Source organism: Pelmatolapia mariae, linkage group LG7, assembly GCF_036321145.2.
Source record: "Pelmatolapia mariae isolate MD_Pm_ZW linkage group LG7, Pm_UMD_F_2, whole genome shotgun sequence".
NCBI lineage: Eukaryota > Metazoa > Chordata > Actinopteri > Cichliformes > Cichlidae > Pelmatolapia > Pelmatolapia mariae.
Genome location: NC_086233.1, coordinates 42,731,168 through 42,746,780, shown reverse-complemented (window position 1 = coordinate 42,746,780; position 15,613 = coordinate 42,731,168). Strand labels below are relative to the sequence as shown.

At 39.1% G+C, this 15,613-nt stretch overlaps 1 protein-coding gene and 1 long non-coding RNA gene across 2 annotated transcripts; one reads left to right on the top strand and one right to left on the bottom strand.

Moving 5' to 3' along the window:
• Window positions 1–739: 739 nt before the first annotated feature.
• Window positions 740–15,146, bottom strand: LOC134632294 (patatin-like phospholipase domain-containing protein 2). The gene is made up of 7 exons (XM_063480966.1): window positions 14,960–15,146; window positions 4,924–5,156; window positions 1,985–2,050; window positions 1,430–1,639; window positions 1,293–1,353; window positions 950–1,119; window positions 740–820 (listed from the first exon to the last, which is right to left on the bottom strand). Exons 1-6 carry the CDS (start codon window positions 15,144–15,146, stop codon window positions 1,058–1,060), a joined length of 819 nt encoding a protein of 272 aa, XP_063337036.1. The 3' UTR covers window positions 740–820; window positions 950–1,057.
• On the top strand, window positions 11,723–13,099 carry LOC134632295 (uncharacterized). Its single transcript, XR_010094491.1, has 3 exons — window positions 11,723–11,860; window positions 12,697–12,745; window positions 13,039–13,099. It is a non-coding gene; the product is annotated as an uncharacterized LOC134632295 (long non-coding RNA).
• Window positions 15,147–15,613: the final 467 nt, after the last annotated feature.

The following is a 15,613-nucleotide window of genomic DNA, read 5'->3' as shown; positions in this document are numbered from 1 at the left end:
TTATGTTATCTAGATTTTAATCATGTTATCCAAATCTTTGGTTCAGGACATCTATAAAACTAAGGACTACATTTATCTCATTTGTACTTTGAGATATGATATCATGTCTGCACCAGTGAAATCACATTACAACCTGCTCATTTATCAAGAGTGGAAGAATGCACAGCATATCTTCATTTCACTGCCTACCTATCACTCTCTTCCTTGTTGTCCTTCAGTGCTTGTTTGTATATGTCTCCAACCATGCTATAGAGTCAGCTCATGTCCCTCTGTAGATCTGGAATCCAGTAAACTAATCTGAAAGAAGCAATCAAAGAGAGAGAAACACATTAATCCATAATGGCTGTGAAAGGTCAAAGCACTTGGCACTTTGACGTAAAATCGGCATTATCACTAAAGGGGAAATAATCTGTATAAAATCCTACATTCAAGGTTAGACTGAAATATTGGTCCAGAATGAAAATCCCTTTTAAATTTTTGACTTCTGCCAAAAATAACTGACAGTAAAAACTAAATAATGTTCGCACGGTTTAGTAGCTGAGAATGAAAAATACATTTTTGGCATCAACAACAAAAGAACAGTTTTTGATTTTAAGATCACAGTGAAGAAAAGGGCTCAGTGTAAGCATAAATCATTTGAATGTGGTGGATCCAACATAAAAAATAGTAAGTAAGTACCTCTGGGATAGAGAGCTGACCAACTCAACAGGCAGAAAATAGGGGATCTGTATGTAAGAAGTCACTTTCTTTGGCAGGTACCCAGTCATGTAGGAGAACAGACCATCAGCAGTACGTGTCTCTCTGCAGGCCACGCATAGCACTGACACAAATACAATAAAAAACATATTTACTTCGACTGCATTAAAAAAATGATTGCACTGGCTCAATGGTATATTATCTGTCCGCTGTATTTTCCCTGCTGATCTCATGACAGGCTAACTGTCCTTACCCCTTTGAATTTCAATCGGGAGATTTTCTACGAGGTGCGGATCCAACCACCAGTGATCTTCCCGAAGTGTGTTCAATCCATCCTGCTGTGCTTTCACACTGGACTCCTTCACCACTTCACAACAGAATCGATCGCCAGATTTCTTATGGGACACTCACTGCTGATCAGATCTGTGATAAGCAAAGAAGTCCAATGTGATAAGGAGTAAAGAAAAACAAATCTGACAAACGCTTCTATGGAATGGTTCCCAGTCTATTTTGTATCTTTTGTTTTATTTTGAGTTAAATCTTTTGGAGCCAGTTTATTCTCGTGAATATTTAGCCGCCATTATCAACGTCCTTACTGTTTTCTTGTAGGAAACGAAAAGCATCCCTGTAGCCATTGTGACAAATTTCAGCCATTGCCTGTAAAAATTCAAACTGATGAAAACTGATGAAAGTAACAGAAATCTACACAAATCTACACAAATCTGTAACACACCTCAGGCTCTGGAGGGAAGAAGGTGCTGGTCACTCTGTAGAGGTTCTCTGAGTTGACCTGGATGCTGACATTGTTGAAGCGTACCTCAGGGAGGTTTGGTGTGCTTGCCCAGGGGCAGATATCACTCTTGCCAGCAAATGGTGAGAACGTGATTGTCTGTTTCAGTTGACAACCAGGCAGGTTGTCAGTGACGGCACCGTCCACATAGTGCTGAGTGGGAAAGTAAGCTGTTTGTCATTAGGTATAATCTTGGTCCATGTCACAACCACATAGAACCAGATATTCAGATTATTTAACATTGAAAAAACTGTACACAGTTTCTGATGAAGGCTCAATCACGTTTAGCATATCTGTCATCCAGATAACATTTACTTTAACCTTAATTCAACTTGGTTTCACAAATCAGGATAAGACACAAGCAGAGTTTTGAGATGTCTCCATATGCTGCCAGCTGCACAGATAGAAACCAGAATACTGTTACACCACCAAGTGTAACTCTGTTTATGTGCTGTAATGTCAACTGGGTTGTCATTTCAACCTTTCTAATATGCTTACCACTCCACGGTATCTGGGTGGAATGACACCACAGTAAAAAGGGACGAAGCAGCTGCATATGAGGGCCTAGAAAAGGTCAGATATTATGTCACGTTGGATGTAGAAACACAAACTCATCCATGCCAAAGAGGACAACAGAATTATTCCTCTACCTAGTTTCTCAAAAATTCTCTTCTACTTGTCCTGTCTTGTCTCTTGTCTTTCTGGTCAGCCTTTAACGGTACAGTAGGTACTTTGTTTAGGTTATTTAACAGAAGAAAATGTACTCATAAACAGAAATTAATTATTGTGTAAATACATCTTCCAGCAAATTGATGCGTTCTTGAACTTGAATTTATCCTTTAAAAATAAATAAGAGCCATGTTGCTCTCCCATCTTGAATACAGTGGCTGAGATGGACGTCACTGATCCACCTAATAGATGCAGCTACAGATCAAGCACATATATACCTTATGAGTATGTATATTGCCATCATCATCATGTCTTTCTCCTCCTCCACCACTGCTCTCTCCTCCCTCATTTCTACCTCAGCCTCTTTCTTCTCACCTCAGGCCTCATCTCCTGAACTGAAGTCAAGTTTCTATCACATGAAAACATGTATAAACATGCTTATTTATTCCTGACATAGTTGCAGTTACTTATTGTCAGAAGATTATGATATATGTGACCCTCCTGTCTGTGCACAGCTGACAATGAGTTGGCCAAACAACGACAAAAGCTGGTTGTAAGCTGACATTATGCCAACTAATGTGAGGTTCGAGTATCCTAAAATCACACTTTCCGTCTAATAAACAGTTTGATTACATTCTCACATCATATGAGAGTTTATTCATTGTTCAAGTCCAACTACAGTGGCTTGCAAAAGTATTCGGCCCCCTTGAACTTTTCCACATTTTGTCACATTACAGCCACAAACATGAATCAATTTTATTGGAATTCCACGTGAAAGATGAATACAAAGTGGTGTACAAGTGAGAAGTGGAACGAAAATCATACATGATTCCAAACATTTTTTACACATAAATAACTGAAAAGTGGGGTGTGCGTAATTATTCAGCCCCCTGAGTCAATACTTTGTAGAACCACCTTTTGCTGCAATTACAGCTGCCAGTCTTTTAGGGTATGTCTCTACCAGCTTTGCACATCTAGAGACTGAAATTCTTGCCCATTCTTCTTTGCAAAACAGCTCCAGCTCAGTCAGATTAGATGGACAGCGTTTGTGAACAGCAGTTTTCAGATCTTGCCACAGATTCTCGATTGGATTTAGATCTGGACTTTGACTGGGCCATTCTAACACATGGATATGTTTTGTTTTAAACCATTCCATTGTTGCCCTGGCTTTATGTTTAGGGTCGTTGTCCTGCTGGAAGGTGAACCTCCGCCCCAGTCTCAAGTCCTTTGCAGACTCCAAGAGGTTTTCTTCCAAGATTGCCCTGTATTTGGCTCCATCCATCTTCCCATCAACTCTGACCAGCTTCCCTGTCCCTGCTGAAGAGAAGCACCCCCAGAGCATGATGCTGCCACCACCATATTTGACAGTGGGGATGGTGTGTTCAGAGTGATGTGCAGTGTTAGTTTTCTGCCACACATAGCGTTTTGCATTTTGGCCAAAAAGTTCCATTTTGGTCTCATCTGACCAGAGCACCTTCTTCCACATGTTTGCTGTGTCCCCCACATGGCTTGTGGCAAACTGCAAACAGGACTTCTTATGGTTTTCTGTTAACAATGGCTTTCTTCTTGCCACTCTTCCATAAAGGCCAACTTTGTGCAGTGCATGACTAATAGTTGACCTATGGACAGATTCCCCCACCTGAGCTGTAGATCTCTGCAGCTCGTCCAGAGTCACCATGGGCCTCTTGGCTGCATTTCTGATCAGCGCTCTCCTTGTTCGGCCTGTGAGTTTAGGTGGACGGCCTTGTCTTGGTAGGTTTACAGTTGTGCCATACTCCTTCCATTTCTGAATGATCGCTTGAACAGTGCTCTGTGGGATGTTCAAGGCTTGGGAAATCTTTTTGCAGCCTAAGCCTGCTTTAAATTTCTCAATAACTTTATCCCTGACCTGTCTGGTGTCTAAATCCAATCGAGAATCTGTGGCAAGATCTGAAAACTGCTGTTCACAAATGCTGTCCATCTAATCTGACTGAGCTGGAGCTGTTTTGCAAAGAAGAATGGGCAAGGATTTCAGTCGCTAGATGTGCATAGCTGGTAGAGACATACCCTAAAAGACTGGCAGCTGTAATTGCAGCAAAAGGTGGTTCTACAAAGTATTGACTCAGGGGGCTGAATAATTACGCACACCCCACTTTTCAGTTATTTATTTGTAAAAAATGTTTGGAATCATGTATGATTTTCGTTCCACTTCTCACGTGTACACCACTTTGTATTGGTCTTTCACGTGGAATTCCAATAAAATTGATTCATGTTTGTGGCTGTAATGTGACAAAATGTGGAAAAGTTCAAGGGGGCCGAATACTTTTGCAAGCCACTGTATGTTAGATACACTTTAAAGAAAGTTTCATTAACAGCAGCTAACAGCAGCAAGCTGACTTCCGTAACAAAGTTTTATAGCTTCCTGCAGTGTAAATAGATGTGGACACAGATTGGTAATTAGCAAACTGACAGTCATAAGAGATGAACGACAGACAGAATTTTTGTTCTGTAGCAGCTCAGATTATGCACTTGAAAACAGAAATTCAGGAAAGGAGTAATAAAACAGAGTTCAAGTGACTGCTATCTACTGACGTCTAGTGTTGAGATTTTACACACTGTGCCTTTAAATCCATTTTAGCAATGAGGAAAACAGCGATAGCTGTATAATCAGTAGTCATGTCTGATCCTTTTTTTGTATACTTATAAAGTTGGGAATTCTGACAATAAATTGTATCTTGAACCTTGAAGAGTTTTGCTGGATGAAAATGGCTCCAAGCTGTAAAATATACCTGAATGAGCTCTTCTCTGCTGTCAAACTCTGACACTAGTACGTTCTTCACATCAGACACTCTGGTCAGGGACACGCTGAGCTTCCCAGAGGCTCGAACATGGGCATCTTCTGGTAGATGCTTCAGCAGAGTGTCCTGCACTCTCTGAAGCAGTTTGAAAGATGGATGCAAGGGTCCCAGTTTGTGCTTCCTAGCCTCTTTGGCTATTGACATCAAGTCGGCACAGCACTTCTCTGCATAAACAAAAGTAACTCAATATCACATGCACTGGAATGGTTATTTGTTGTAAAAAACAAAAAAAAACAAAAAAACAAAAGAAACTGTGTTTTTTGTTTAATTAATCTCTCAGGACTTCTTTTTCAAAGATGGCGCCGGTGTGTATGGCAAGCCGTCCTCGTCCGCGTCTGTGCCTCTGCTTTTTACCTTCCCTACCCCTTTTACTGGACCTTGGCATAGTACTCCTTATTTTTTTTGGTTTTATGCTCAGCAGGTGGTTGTGCACTAATAACCTACGACAGACAAACACTTCTAATAGTGATGGGATTTCCGGCTTCTTTTGGAGAACCGGCTCTTTCGGTTCGGCTCACTAAAAAGAGCCGGCTCTTTCGGCTCCGAACCGGCTCTTTAGGTTGTTTTGTTGCTTTAGTTAATTTATTATTAACGATAACATAAAATTATGCACAAAAGTAATTACTAATGTAAAAAAAAGTGGTTTATTTATATATGTTTATATATAAATATATGCGGTGGCCCCTAGAGACAAAGCACGTACAAACTCCAAAACACATTTCTAGCATGAACTGAACTTCCAAAACAGAGCTACCTAGATCACTTAAATTACACAATTGAAAGCATGAAAGCATATGTGTATTGTTTGTGTATTTATACACAAGTATTCATATATATTCAAATATATTTTTTTAAAAAATGTTCATTTACCTGTTACTACCACACACCAAATCCGGTCGTTGGTACTTCCTGGCTTGTGTAGCCACTAGGTAACAAAAGCTCAACACTGCGCCTAGCATCCTGGAGCACTTCTGTTGTCTTTTGTACGTGTTTTGAGTTTTTATGTGCTTCTGAGTTTTTACGTGTTTTGGAGTTTGTATGTGCTTCGGAGTTTGTACGTGCTATGGAGTTTTTAGGTGTTTTGGAGTTTGTACGTGCTTCAGGGTTTGTACGTGCTTCAGGGTTTGTACGTGCTTCAGAGTTCGTACGTGTTTTGAAGTTCGTACGTGCTTTGTCTGTAGGGGCCACCGTAAATATACTTTTATTTATTCACTCCACATAAAATGTAATAAATAAATCATATAATACAAAAACCAACTATTCACATTTCAATTTTTAACTATTTGAATTTTCAGCTTTTTCCTTTTAAACAAATTTAAAGTGAAACAACACAAAACACTGCAAACCACAACACAATTAAATATAAATATGAAAAAATATGAAAACAAAAAGAAGATGCATCTTCTCTGTCATATGGGCCTGCATGAACAAACTTTCTGAATCCTTTATCATCTGCAACTGAAAATAGTTATGGATGATTACTATACCTTTCTAATGTGACGTTGTTGTCCCTGGCTCTTTCTCTCTCTCTCCCTCATGCTCTGTTCCTGTGCTAACTGTGTAACTACCGCCCCTCCCCCCTCTGCCCAGCGTAAAGCACAAGGCTCGGGAGCGGAGTGAAGCGGGAAAAAAGTGCGAGAGAGAGAGAGAGAGAGAGAGAGAGAGAGAGGGTGAGAGAAAGAAAGAAAAAAACCACGGCTCGCGATAAGGAGCCGGCTCGCGTCGTTCACGTCAAAGATTCGGCTCTAAGAGCCATTTCGTTCGCGACCGACCCATCACTAACTTCTAAATCTCCAATTCTCTTACTCGCGTCACCCGGATCCATATTGGAACCTGAGTGACGGGTATCCATATGCTCCTCTATCCTTGACGCTGTTGCACCTATTAAATTGAAGCACCCTAGAACCTTTTCCCAATGCTGGTTAAACGTCTGCCGCCGTGATGGAGGAGGTGGAAAAAAGATAAACTCCAGGTATCCTATGAAATCCTACGTGCCAGCCGCTCGAAATTTCAGACTGCTGCTAAAATGGCCAAAGTGGCTTTCTTATCAAATATTATCCTGGCTCATGGTCACAACCTTAGAACGCTATTTAAAATTTTTAATTCTGTGGTCAATCCCCATCCTGATATGCCGCTGGTGTGCTCTCCGGCTCTTTGTGAACAATTTTTAATTCACTTCTTAGATAAAGTTTTTTCTCTTAAGTCCTCGCTTCCTTTAGTGTCGAGCCCTGTTTCTACTCCTGGTTGTTCATCAACCTTCCATCAGTTTGAGCCCGTGTCACTCCTTACTCTCAAGCGATTAGTTGAGCAACTGAAGAATACTAATCCTATATATGATATCCTCCCTGTGTCCCGTCAGCTCTTAAACATGCCGTAGTCCAGCCGTAGTCTTAAAAAAAGAAACCTTGATTATAATGATTATGCGAATTACATACCGATCTCTAAGCTCCTGTTCCGTCTAAAATTCTCGAGAGGATAGTTCTTTCACAACTCCAGTTGTATTTGGATGCGAATGACATTATTGATAAATTCCAGGATGCCTTTAAACCACGTCACAGCACTGAAACAGCTTTGCTTAGAGTCCTAAATGATCTTCTTCTAATTGCTGATACTGGACGCTCTGCGGTACTAGTTCTATTGGATTTATCCTCGGCTTTTGACATGGTGGATCACAGCATCTTGTTAGCGAGGCTTGAGCATACTGTAGGCATTAGAGGTGTTGCCCTTGATTGGTTTAAATCATACCTCTCCAATAGGTCCTTCTCGGTCAACCTGGGCACCTGCTCTTCCTCCGCTGCACCTGTCTACTGTGGTGTGCCTCAAGGATCTGTGCTGGGCCCTATTCTATTCTCGCTGTATATGCTCCCTCTAGGCACAATCTTTGAGAAATACAATATCGCTTATCATTGTTATGCTGACGATATACAGGTCTACTTTGAACTTGCTGATGATCCTGCTCGGTCTCTGCACTGCTTTCAAGAGTGCATGTGTGAGGTCAAAGAGTGGCTCTTAGGAAACTCTCTTATCTTAAATGATAAGAAAACTGAAATCATGGTATTTGATAACAATATTCTTCACAGACAATTTCGTGATGCCTTTGGTTCCCTTGCCAGCTCCCTCTCTGACACTGTTAGCAATTTGGGCGTGTTGCTGGATAGCTCTTTTAAATTTGATAAACAAGTGTCCGTTGTAGTTAGATCTAGTTTCTACCAACTGCGTGTCATTTCCAAGGCTAGGCATTATGTTCCGTATAAGGACCTGGAAAAGCTTATTCATGCCTTTGTGACCTCTAGGCTGGATTACTGCAACTCCCTTTATTTCAGTCTTCATTCTGCCCTTCTTCAAAGACTGTAAACTGTTCAAAATGCGGCAGCACGCCTTCTGACCGGAACTGGGTGGTAAACCTCTATTACCCCTGTTCTAGCTGACCTGCACTGGCTACCCATTAAATACCGCATCCAATTTAAACTACTGTTGCTTATTTTTAAAATTGTCAACAAAGCAGCCCCGAGCTACCTTATCGAGCTCCTTAGTTCGTACATTCCCGCTCGAGCACTGAGATCATCTACTCAGTTACTCCTGGTGCAGCCAAGATCTCGTCTGAAGTCTAGAGGTGACCGTGCAATTGCCTTGGCTGCCCCAGATTTATGGAATAACCTTCCTATTGCTGTCCGATCTGATTCTATCCAATCATTTAAATCACGGTTAAAAACCTATTTATTTAACCTTGCCTTTCCTGCTAGTTAATGCCTGTATCTAATCCCTGGACTTACTCTATTTTACCTTTTATAGGACTTGACATCTGCCTTTGACACCATTGACCATACCATCCTGATTAACAGGCTCCGGGACATAGTCGGTGTGTCCGGTCTTGCTCTGGAGTGGTTTCGGTCGTACCTCTCCAACAGATCTTTTAGTGTTTTTGCGAATCAGTTTATGTCACATTCTAAGGATCTGACATGTGGGGTACCGCAGGGTTCAGTTCTGGGTCCTATTCTTTTTCTCTTGTACATGTTACCTCTAGGACTTATAATTAGGCAGTTCCCTGAGGTGTCTTATCACTTCTATGCTGATGATATTCAGCTCTATTGCTCTTTTAAGCCGATGGAAGTCCATAAACTGTCCTCTTTAATTAAATGTTTAGCTTCCATTGAACAGTGGCTTGGTGACAACTACTTACAGTTGAACTCTGATAAGTCAGAAACATTAATTATTGCCCCCGACAACCAGATATCTCTAATCAAACAGCATCTTGGTTCTCTTGGCTCATCTGTTCACTTGAGCCCCAGGTACCTTGGTGTGATCTTTGATTCTGCCATGTCCCTAGAACAACACTCTCGCCAGTTGATTAGGAATTGCCTTTTTCAGCTAAGAAACATCTCCAAACTGCGAACTTTGCTGTCTAAATCTGAGTTAGAAATGGTTATTCATGCTTTTATTTCATCTCGCTTAGATTATTGTAACAGCCTTTTTCTTTGATTGAGCAAAAGGAATCTTGACCGTCTCCAGTTAGTCCAGAATGCTGCTGCAAGGCTTTTAACTAAGACACGAAAAAGAGAGCACATTACACCAGTGCTACGTTCATTACACTGGCTTCCAGTACATTTTAGAATTCATTTTAAAATCTTGGTACTGACTTTTAAAGCTTTGAATTGTGATGCCCCTGCCTACATTTCCGATCTTTTAGAATCCCACACTCCCTCTCGCAGCCTGAGATCTTCTAATCAAAGGCTGTTGGTAGTCCCACAAACTCGTTTTAGAGGTGATAGATCTTTTAGAGCGGTGGCCCCCAGGTTGTGGAATGCTCTCCCTCCATCTTTACGTTGTCTTGATTGTATTTATTCTTTTAAAAAGCAGCTTAAGACTCATTTATTTAGATCGGCTTTTAATTAGATTTGTGCTGTATGTTTGATTATTAATGTATTTTATGTATTTCTGTTTTATATTACTGTGAAGCACTTTGTGGTTTTTATCCTGTGAAAAGTGCTATATAAATAAATAGATTTGATTTATACATATTTTTAATGGCTTTGTCCTTTTAACATGTTTTAGTTGATATGCATTTTATGCTATTCCTGTGTATTAGTGACACTGACCTGTTAACATACTTGGTACTTTGTTATGGTCCTATAATATTTATTAATATTTAATTTTTATAATATTTTTGTTTTATTTTCTGTCTTTTATGTGAAGTACTTCAGCATACCGTTGGTTTTTAAATGTGCTCTATAAATAAAGTTGTATTGTATTGTATAATTTGCTTTTTTTTTCTTTCTACATCCACACTTTAAATGATAACATTTTTATGCAAATTGGGGAAGGTTTAACAGTAAATGTTCTACAATTGGATAACTTAAAATCTTGAAAATAAAATAAATATATATAATTAAAGTACTATCTGGAAACTCAAGATTTTTGTTTGATTTGGATGAACCTATCTTCTGATATTTTTCTTTTTGTGGTACACCTTGTCACATTTGCTCAATCCAGCATGAAAGCTGAATGAAAAAGGGATTTTTTTTTTCATGCTTGTGGCTAAGAGTCTCGGGCGAAAAAGAAGTCTACATACTTTATTTTGCAGTATTGTAAAATTCAGCTACATTCATTCAAAAACTGTCACTAACTGCCTTTTTAATTTTTTTTTATTAATGAGTGATCAAATATGGGACTTTGCAGGAGCACTGGACTTTTTTCATATTTTAACTAGGAAGTTATCACCACATTTTAATGTATCCGTCTCAAACTACAGAGCCTGGTTCATTGTGATGTTAAGAAACTTTGTACCATAAAATCTTCATGCAAAATGGAGATGGTTGAGCAGGAAAGACTTTAAGAATTGGCTGATTTGAGATAAAGTGACCTATTATGACTGTGTAACACATGAGTGATTCTGTATCTAGCTAAAGGAAAAATCTGAACTCTTGATCCTTGGATCCACTTGGGCCTTAAGACATAAGGGTTGCTGTAAATAAATGCAAAGTTTTTCTGAATGATTACCTTTATCCTGTGATTAAACATTTATAGCTTGTTGGGAGCAGTGTCTTCCAGGCTTGGAAAAGACCTCGCCCTATTGGCTAGACAATTCCCTATCCAGAGGGTGCTAGGGGTCACTGAACGGTTAGATAAGTCTTAATGATGTGAATCCAATATCAAATAGACTCACCAGATTAAAAACATCACCAGATTTAAAATAAATAAATAATACAGAACAAGATATTAGAAAAATTATAGCCGATAACTGTTACAGAGACTCAGAGAGCCAATTCTTCAGTCACTGTACTAAAGTTGTTTTCCTTTCCCTTGTCACCAATCAGAGATACTGAGTAAGCTCACTAGGCTAATGTACTTTACTTTTCCTGTGTATGTGTTTTCTTAAATCAAATAAGATGCAGCAACACCAGAGGGGACTAGGACCATCTCTGGCAAAGTGCAGACAATCAAAGATGGGAGAGAGGAAATACTTTGTGAGAATTAAAACAATAACTTAGGGGTGCCAACACTGTAAAATGTAATATTGTGTTTAATTAAAAATATTAAATAGGCTGAACTCAATTTTTATCAATTTGTTATTAGAACTCAATTTAAATAAGTTACCAGTACTTTTTATGCATAAACGCTGATAAACTCGATTAATTTGAGTTGTCTTAACTTAGAAAAGCTAAGTAAGCTGGAAGTTTTGCTTCTCAGGGCGGAAGGATGAAAGATGTGTTTTGAAAATGCCACGTGACTACCGTCCTCCTCCCTCGCGGATCAGTCCGCATGTTCACGGTGCATTCTTTATGGAATATGTTGAGCAAACCTGGAGAAGCTTCAGCTCAAGATATTATTGTTGTCATTGCTGTGGATCTTTACCTGATACACTGACTTGGTGAGTAAATGTTTACTCTTATTCAAACTGATTTTGTGGCTTCTCTTAGTTTAGCACCAGGTTTAAAATCTTGCTAGCTAGTTAGTGTTAGCCTAGCGTTGCTGCTGCCGCTGGGCTCATGTTACTTAAAAATTAACACCACAGCCTTAAAAACCTTACATAAAACTATGTCGGTGAAATTTTCTGTTGATCGTTTGAAATAAATAAGTGAGATAAGAGCCCAGACAAAATTCTTTGGGAGGTGCAGCCGTTAGGAGTGGGATAGGGTGTGGGGTGTGGATAACAGAGCTCTCCGAAAACGTGGAAGCACTTTTGCAAATATGTGATATTTTGATAAATTAAGTAGATATTTGAGCATTACACAGCTACATTCTCGAAAATATCTTAAAAGGTTATTTTGTGACCCAGAAAGGGTAATCTGGGGAAAAGGAGGATCGCATTTGTCGGCCACGGTTGTCGGAGCCTGTGCGTACTTGTAAGCGCGGCAATGGCGGAGGAGCGCGGCTAAAAAACTTATTACTTTTTCTGGGTCACAAAATAAACTTTTAAGATATTTTCAGGCGAGAATGTAGCTGTGTAAAGTTCAAATATCTGCTCGATTTATCAAGACATCACATATTTGCAAAAATGCTCCGACGTTTTCGGAGACGTCTATTTTTTCATGCTTTGTGGCAGCTTTTGAACATCTGTGGCATCTATTAATGTCAAATCTAGCCTTTATTTAACAACATAAGCAAATTCTATGTTACAATGACTGCACAGCCATTAAGGATCAAATCAGTTTCTGAAATATGTTCTGTTTTTTCTCCCTCTGCTTGCTTCTTACTGTCTTTGAGGCTCGGGACCAGCACTCCTGTTGTTGGACAGAAAGACATCAACTCAGTGGTAAGTATTTTGGTTTTCCAATATATTAGCAACTGTCAGTGACATTTATATTAATCAGGCTGAACTTTAATCATACTTTAGATCAGCCTGTTTTACTTATTGTTGTATTTGTGCTTTGGTTTGGGGAAGTTGTTTCTTTACTGATCTCCAAAAGTTGAATCTGTTCATCTGGACGTAGCGTTTTGTGGAAGAAACATCCAGATGAACAGATTCAACTTTTGGAGATTTACTTTCCTGGATGATTGAGAATGCATCAAGACGTTCTTTACTGATCTTTTCCTGTCTGTTATTAGACTTGAGATATGACTGCACTATGCTGTTGCTGTGACTCCAGTTAATTCTACAAGACATGCTTTGTAAGTAAACAAACAACAACAGTTTGGTCTGCATTTCTTGAAAGATCACATCCCCCAAACTTAGTTTAGAGGGTCTACACTGTATATAGTGAAGTCTGCAAGTTTTCTAACAGCAAAATTTGTTTTGTGCCCAAATCATTTTGCACATCATTAGAATGAAAGTTATTGGCCATGTTTGCATAGCCCTTTTTAAAATGATGCTTTCATGACATTATTGTGTGTTGTGTGGTGGTCACGGCTATCCAGACTGACAATTGGGACATTGAATGTCACCTCTCTGGTGGGGAGGGAGCCTGAGATTGTCTAAATTGGAGTCTGTTCTATACCAAATGCAGAAAAAAATGTTTTAAGAAAGCAATTAAGTTCATGTTCCAAAAAATATGATTGTTTGCTTGCAGGACAACAGGAGAGATGAGTCCTCCGTCACAGATGGTGTGGTCAGTGAAGATGGTCGCCTGCAGGTTCAAGCTCATTGCATCTCCAACCCACATCCACTGCCACTGTACTTAAGGGAAGTTAAAGACTTTCTTCTGCACCTACATTTGGATCACCTCGATCCATGACAGTCATTCAGGCAGTAACGCCTGGACTGGAAACAAGCCATCCTTAAAATATTACAACATTCCAGCTCCTGTGTTGGAATGAAAAACAAATGTGTTGTTTAAATTAGAGACTGCACTTGTGACAGAACAATAAATATTTTATTTTGATTATATAAGTAATGTAAGTACAAAACAAAGTTGTGTTAGGCCTAAACTTATTTTCAGAATAATTACATCTGAGACTTTGTTTCATTGTAAGATTATAACAGTGATGGCAATATAATTGTTTGTTGTTCAGCAGAATAGTGTCCAGTATGTTGGCTGTTGTACTTTGTTGTGTTTGAAAATAAAAGTTGGGCTCATTTTAACATCATTACAAAAATTGTTGTTAATTATTTTTAATCATATTCATGGTACCACAAATTGTTTTTTCATTTAGTTGAACTTGAAATGTTTGTCAGTAGGTAAACAATTAGTATTGTCAGAAAGTCAGAAATATCAAGTTATTCTTAATACTGCAGACTTGCAATGTATAAGTTGTCCTAACAGTCATCTTAAGTAAGCTGTACTTAGTTTTTTTGAGGCAACGAGTTTCCATAATTTTTTTGAGTTCTGGGAACTAACAAGGCTGTACAGTGTACTCAAAATGAGTAAGTTGCCCTAACTTGGTCATCTCACGTAAACTTGATCCAATTTTTTTGAGTTCTGGGAACAAATGAGCTTGTACAGAGTACTCAAAATAAATAAGTTGTCCTAACTTAGTCATTTTTAGCTAAGCTTTACTCAATTTTTTTGAGGCAACGAGTTTCCATAATTTTTTTGAGTTCTGGGAACTAATTAGATTTTACAGTGAAAGTCATTTTTGTTCAAGGGCCAACATCTGCATATAAATTCTTCTCTTTTTTAATAATATCAGACAAATACAAGTACATTGCATATCTCAGTTTTTCCATCACAGTGGATCTTTTACATAGGACACAAATCTTTTAGTTAGTTTTTATAACTAAACAGCAAAGGTTGTTTTTTTATGATTCAGGCAATTGATTTAGCTCTAGCAATACTTTGTAATTTCCCACAAATGTTTGTTTGTGCTCAGTTTTCCACCATCGGAACAGCAATACATTTTATCATAAAAAGTAATTTATGACTTAACTGCAGTTTTGCAAAAACTATATATATATTATGCTGATAGCGGCATTGCCTCTTTCTTCACTATTGTTATATCTGCCTATTAGATAATCAAAGTAGATACTCTGTTTTGTCTACATAGAAGATAAATGGAGGTCGTGAAGGTATAGAAGAAGCTAAAAACTCACCTAGTAGTATTCCCAAAGTAAGAACAGCAGCCGTCAAAGCCCCTGCAGAGGCTCCATAGATTTTAGAGGCGTCTTGTATGAACCGAGGGAACCGTTCAAGGATACAACTGGTGGCACCAACATAGTAAATCCCCATGAACCCGCATCCTGCAAAGGAGATGCTCCACTCTTTCTTCAAATCAAACATTGGAGATATTAATGTTCTGATCAACACGAGAAGAAAAATTTACGGCAGAAGCTATTTTTTTTTTTAGCTCAGTTATTGCCCGCTGCCACATTTACAACAACACACCTGAGGATATCCAAAGGTGAGAAGATAGTCCGCTATTGCACAATTTGGCATTATTAAGGGAATTTTTTCCTATTGGCTAGACAATGTCATGTGACCGAAAGCCTAGATACTAGGCCGTTTATCAATTCTCAAGTACGCGAGTATGTACTCGCGTTCTGGGCGAGTACGTACTGGCCGAGAACGCACAGGAGTACGGACTCGCCGAGAACGCGAGCACGGACTCGCGATTTGTACAATTGGAACACCAGCGTACGTGATGATGTCACAGGTCCGGAGTTTTTACTGCCGTCCCCTCTTAATTTAACTGTGAGTAACATGTTATGAAGCTTAACTTTAATCACAGCCAAACCGGTTTACTCAGG

Excerpts from the sequence above, each read along its gene's own strand:
- LOC134632294 (XM_063480966.1), bottom strand. The coding sequence starts at position 15,146 with ATGTTTGATTTGAAGAAAGAGTGGAGCATCTCCTTTGCAGGATGCGGG. Across the intron at positions 5,157-14,959 it reads TACTTTGGGAATACTACTAG|AGAAGTGCTGTGCCGACTTG; the intron begins GTGAGTTTTTAG and ends TTGTTTATGCAG. Across the intron at positions 1,354-1,429 it reads TCTTCCCTCCAGAGCCTGAG|GCAATGGCTGAAATTTGTCA; the intron begins GTGTGTTACAGA and ends GAATTTTTACAG.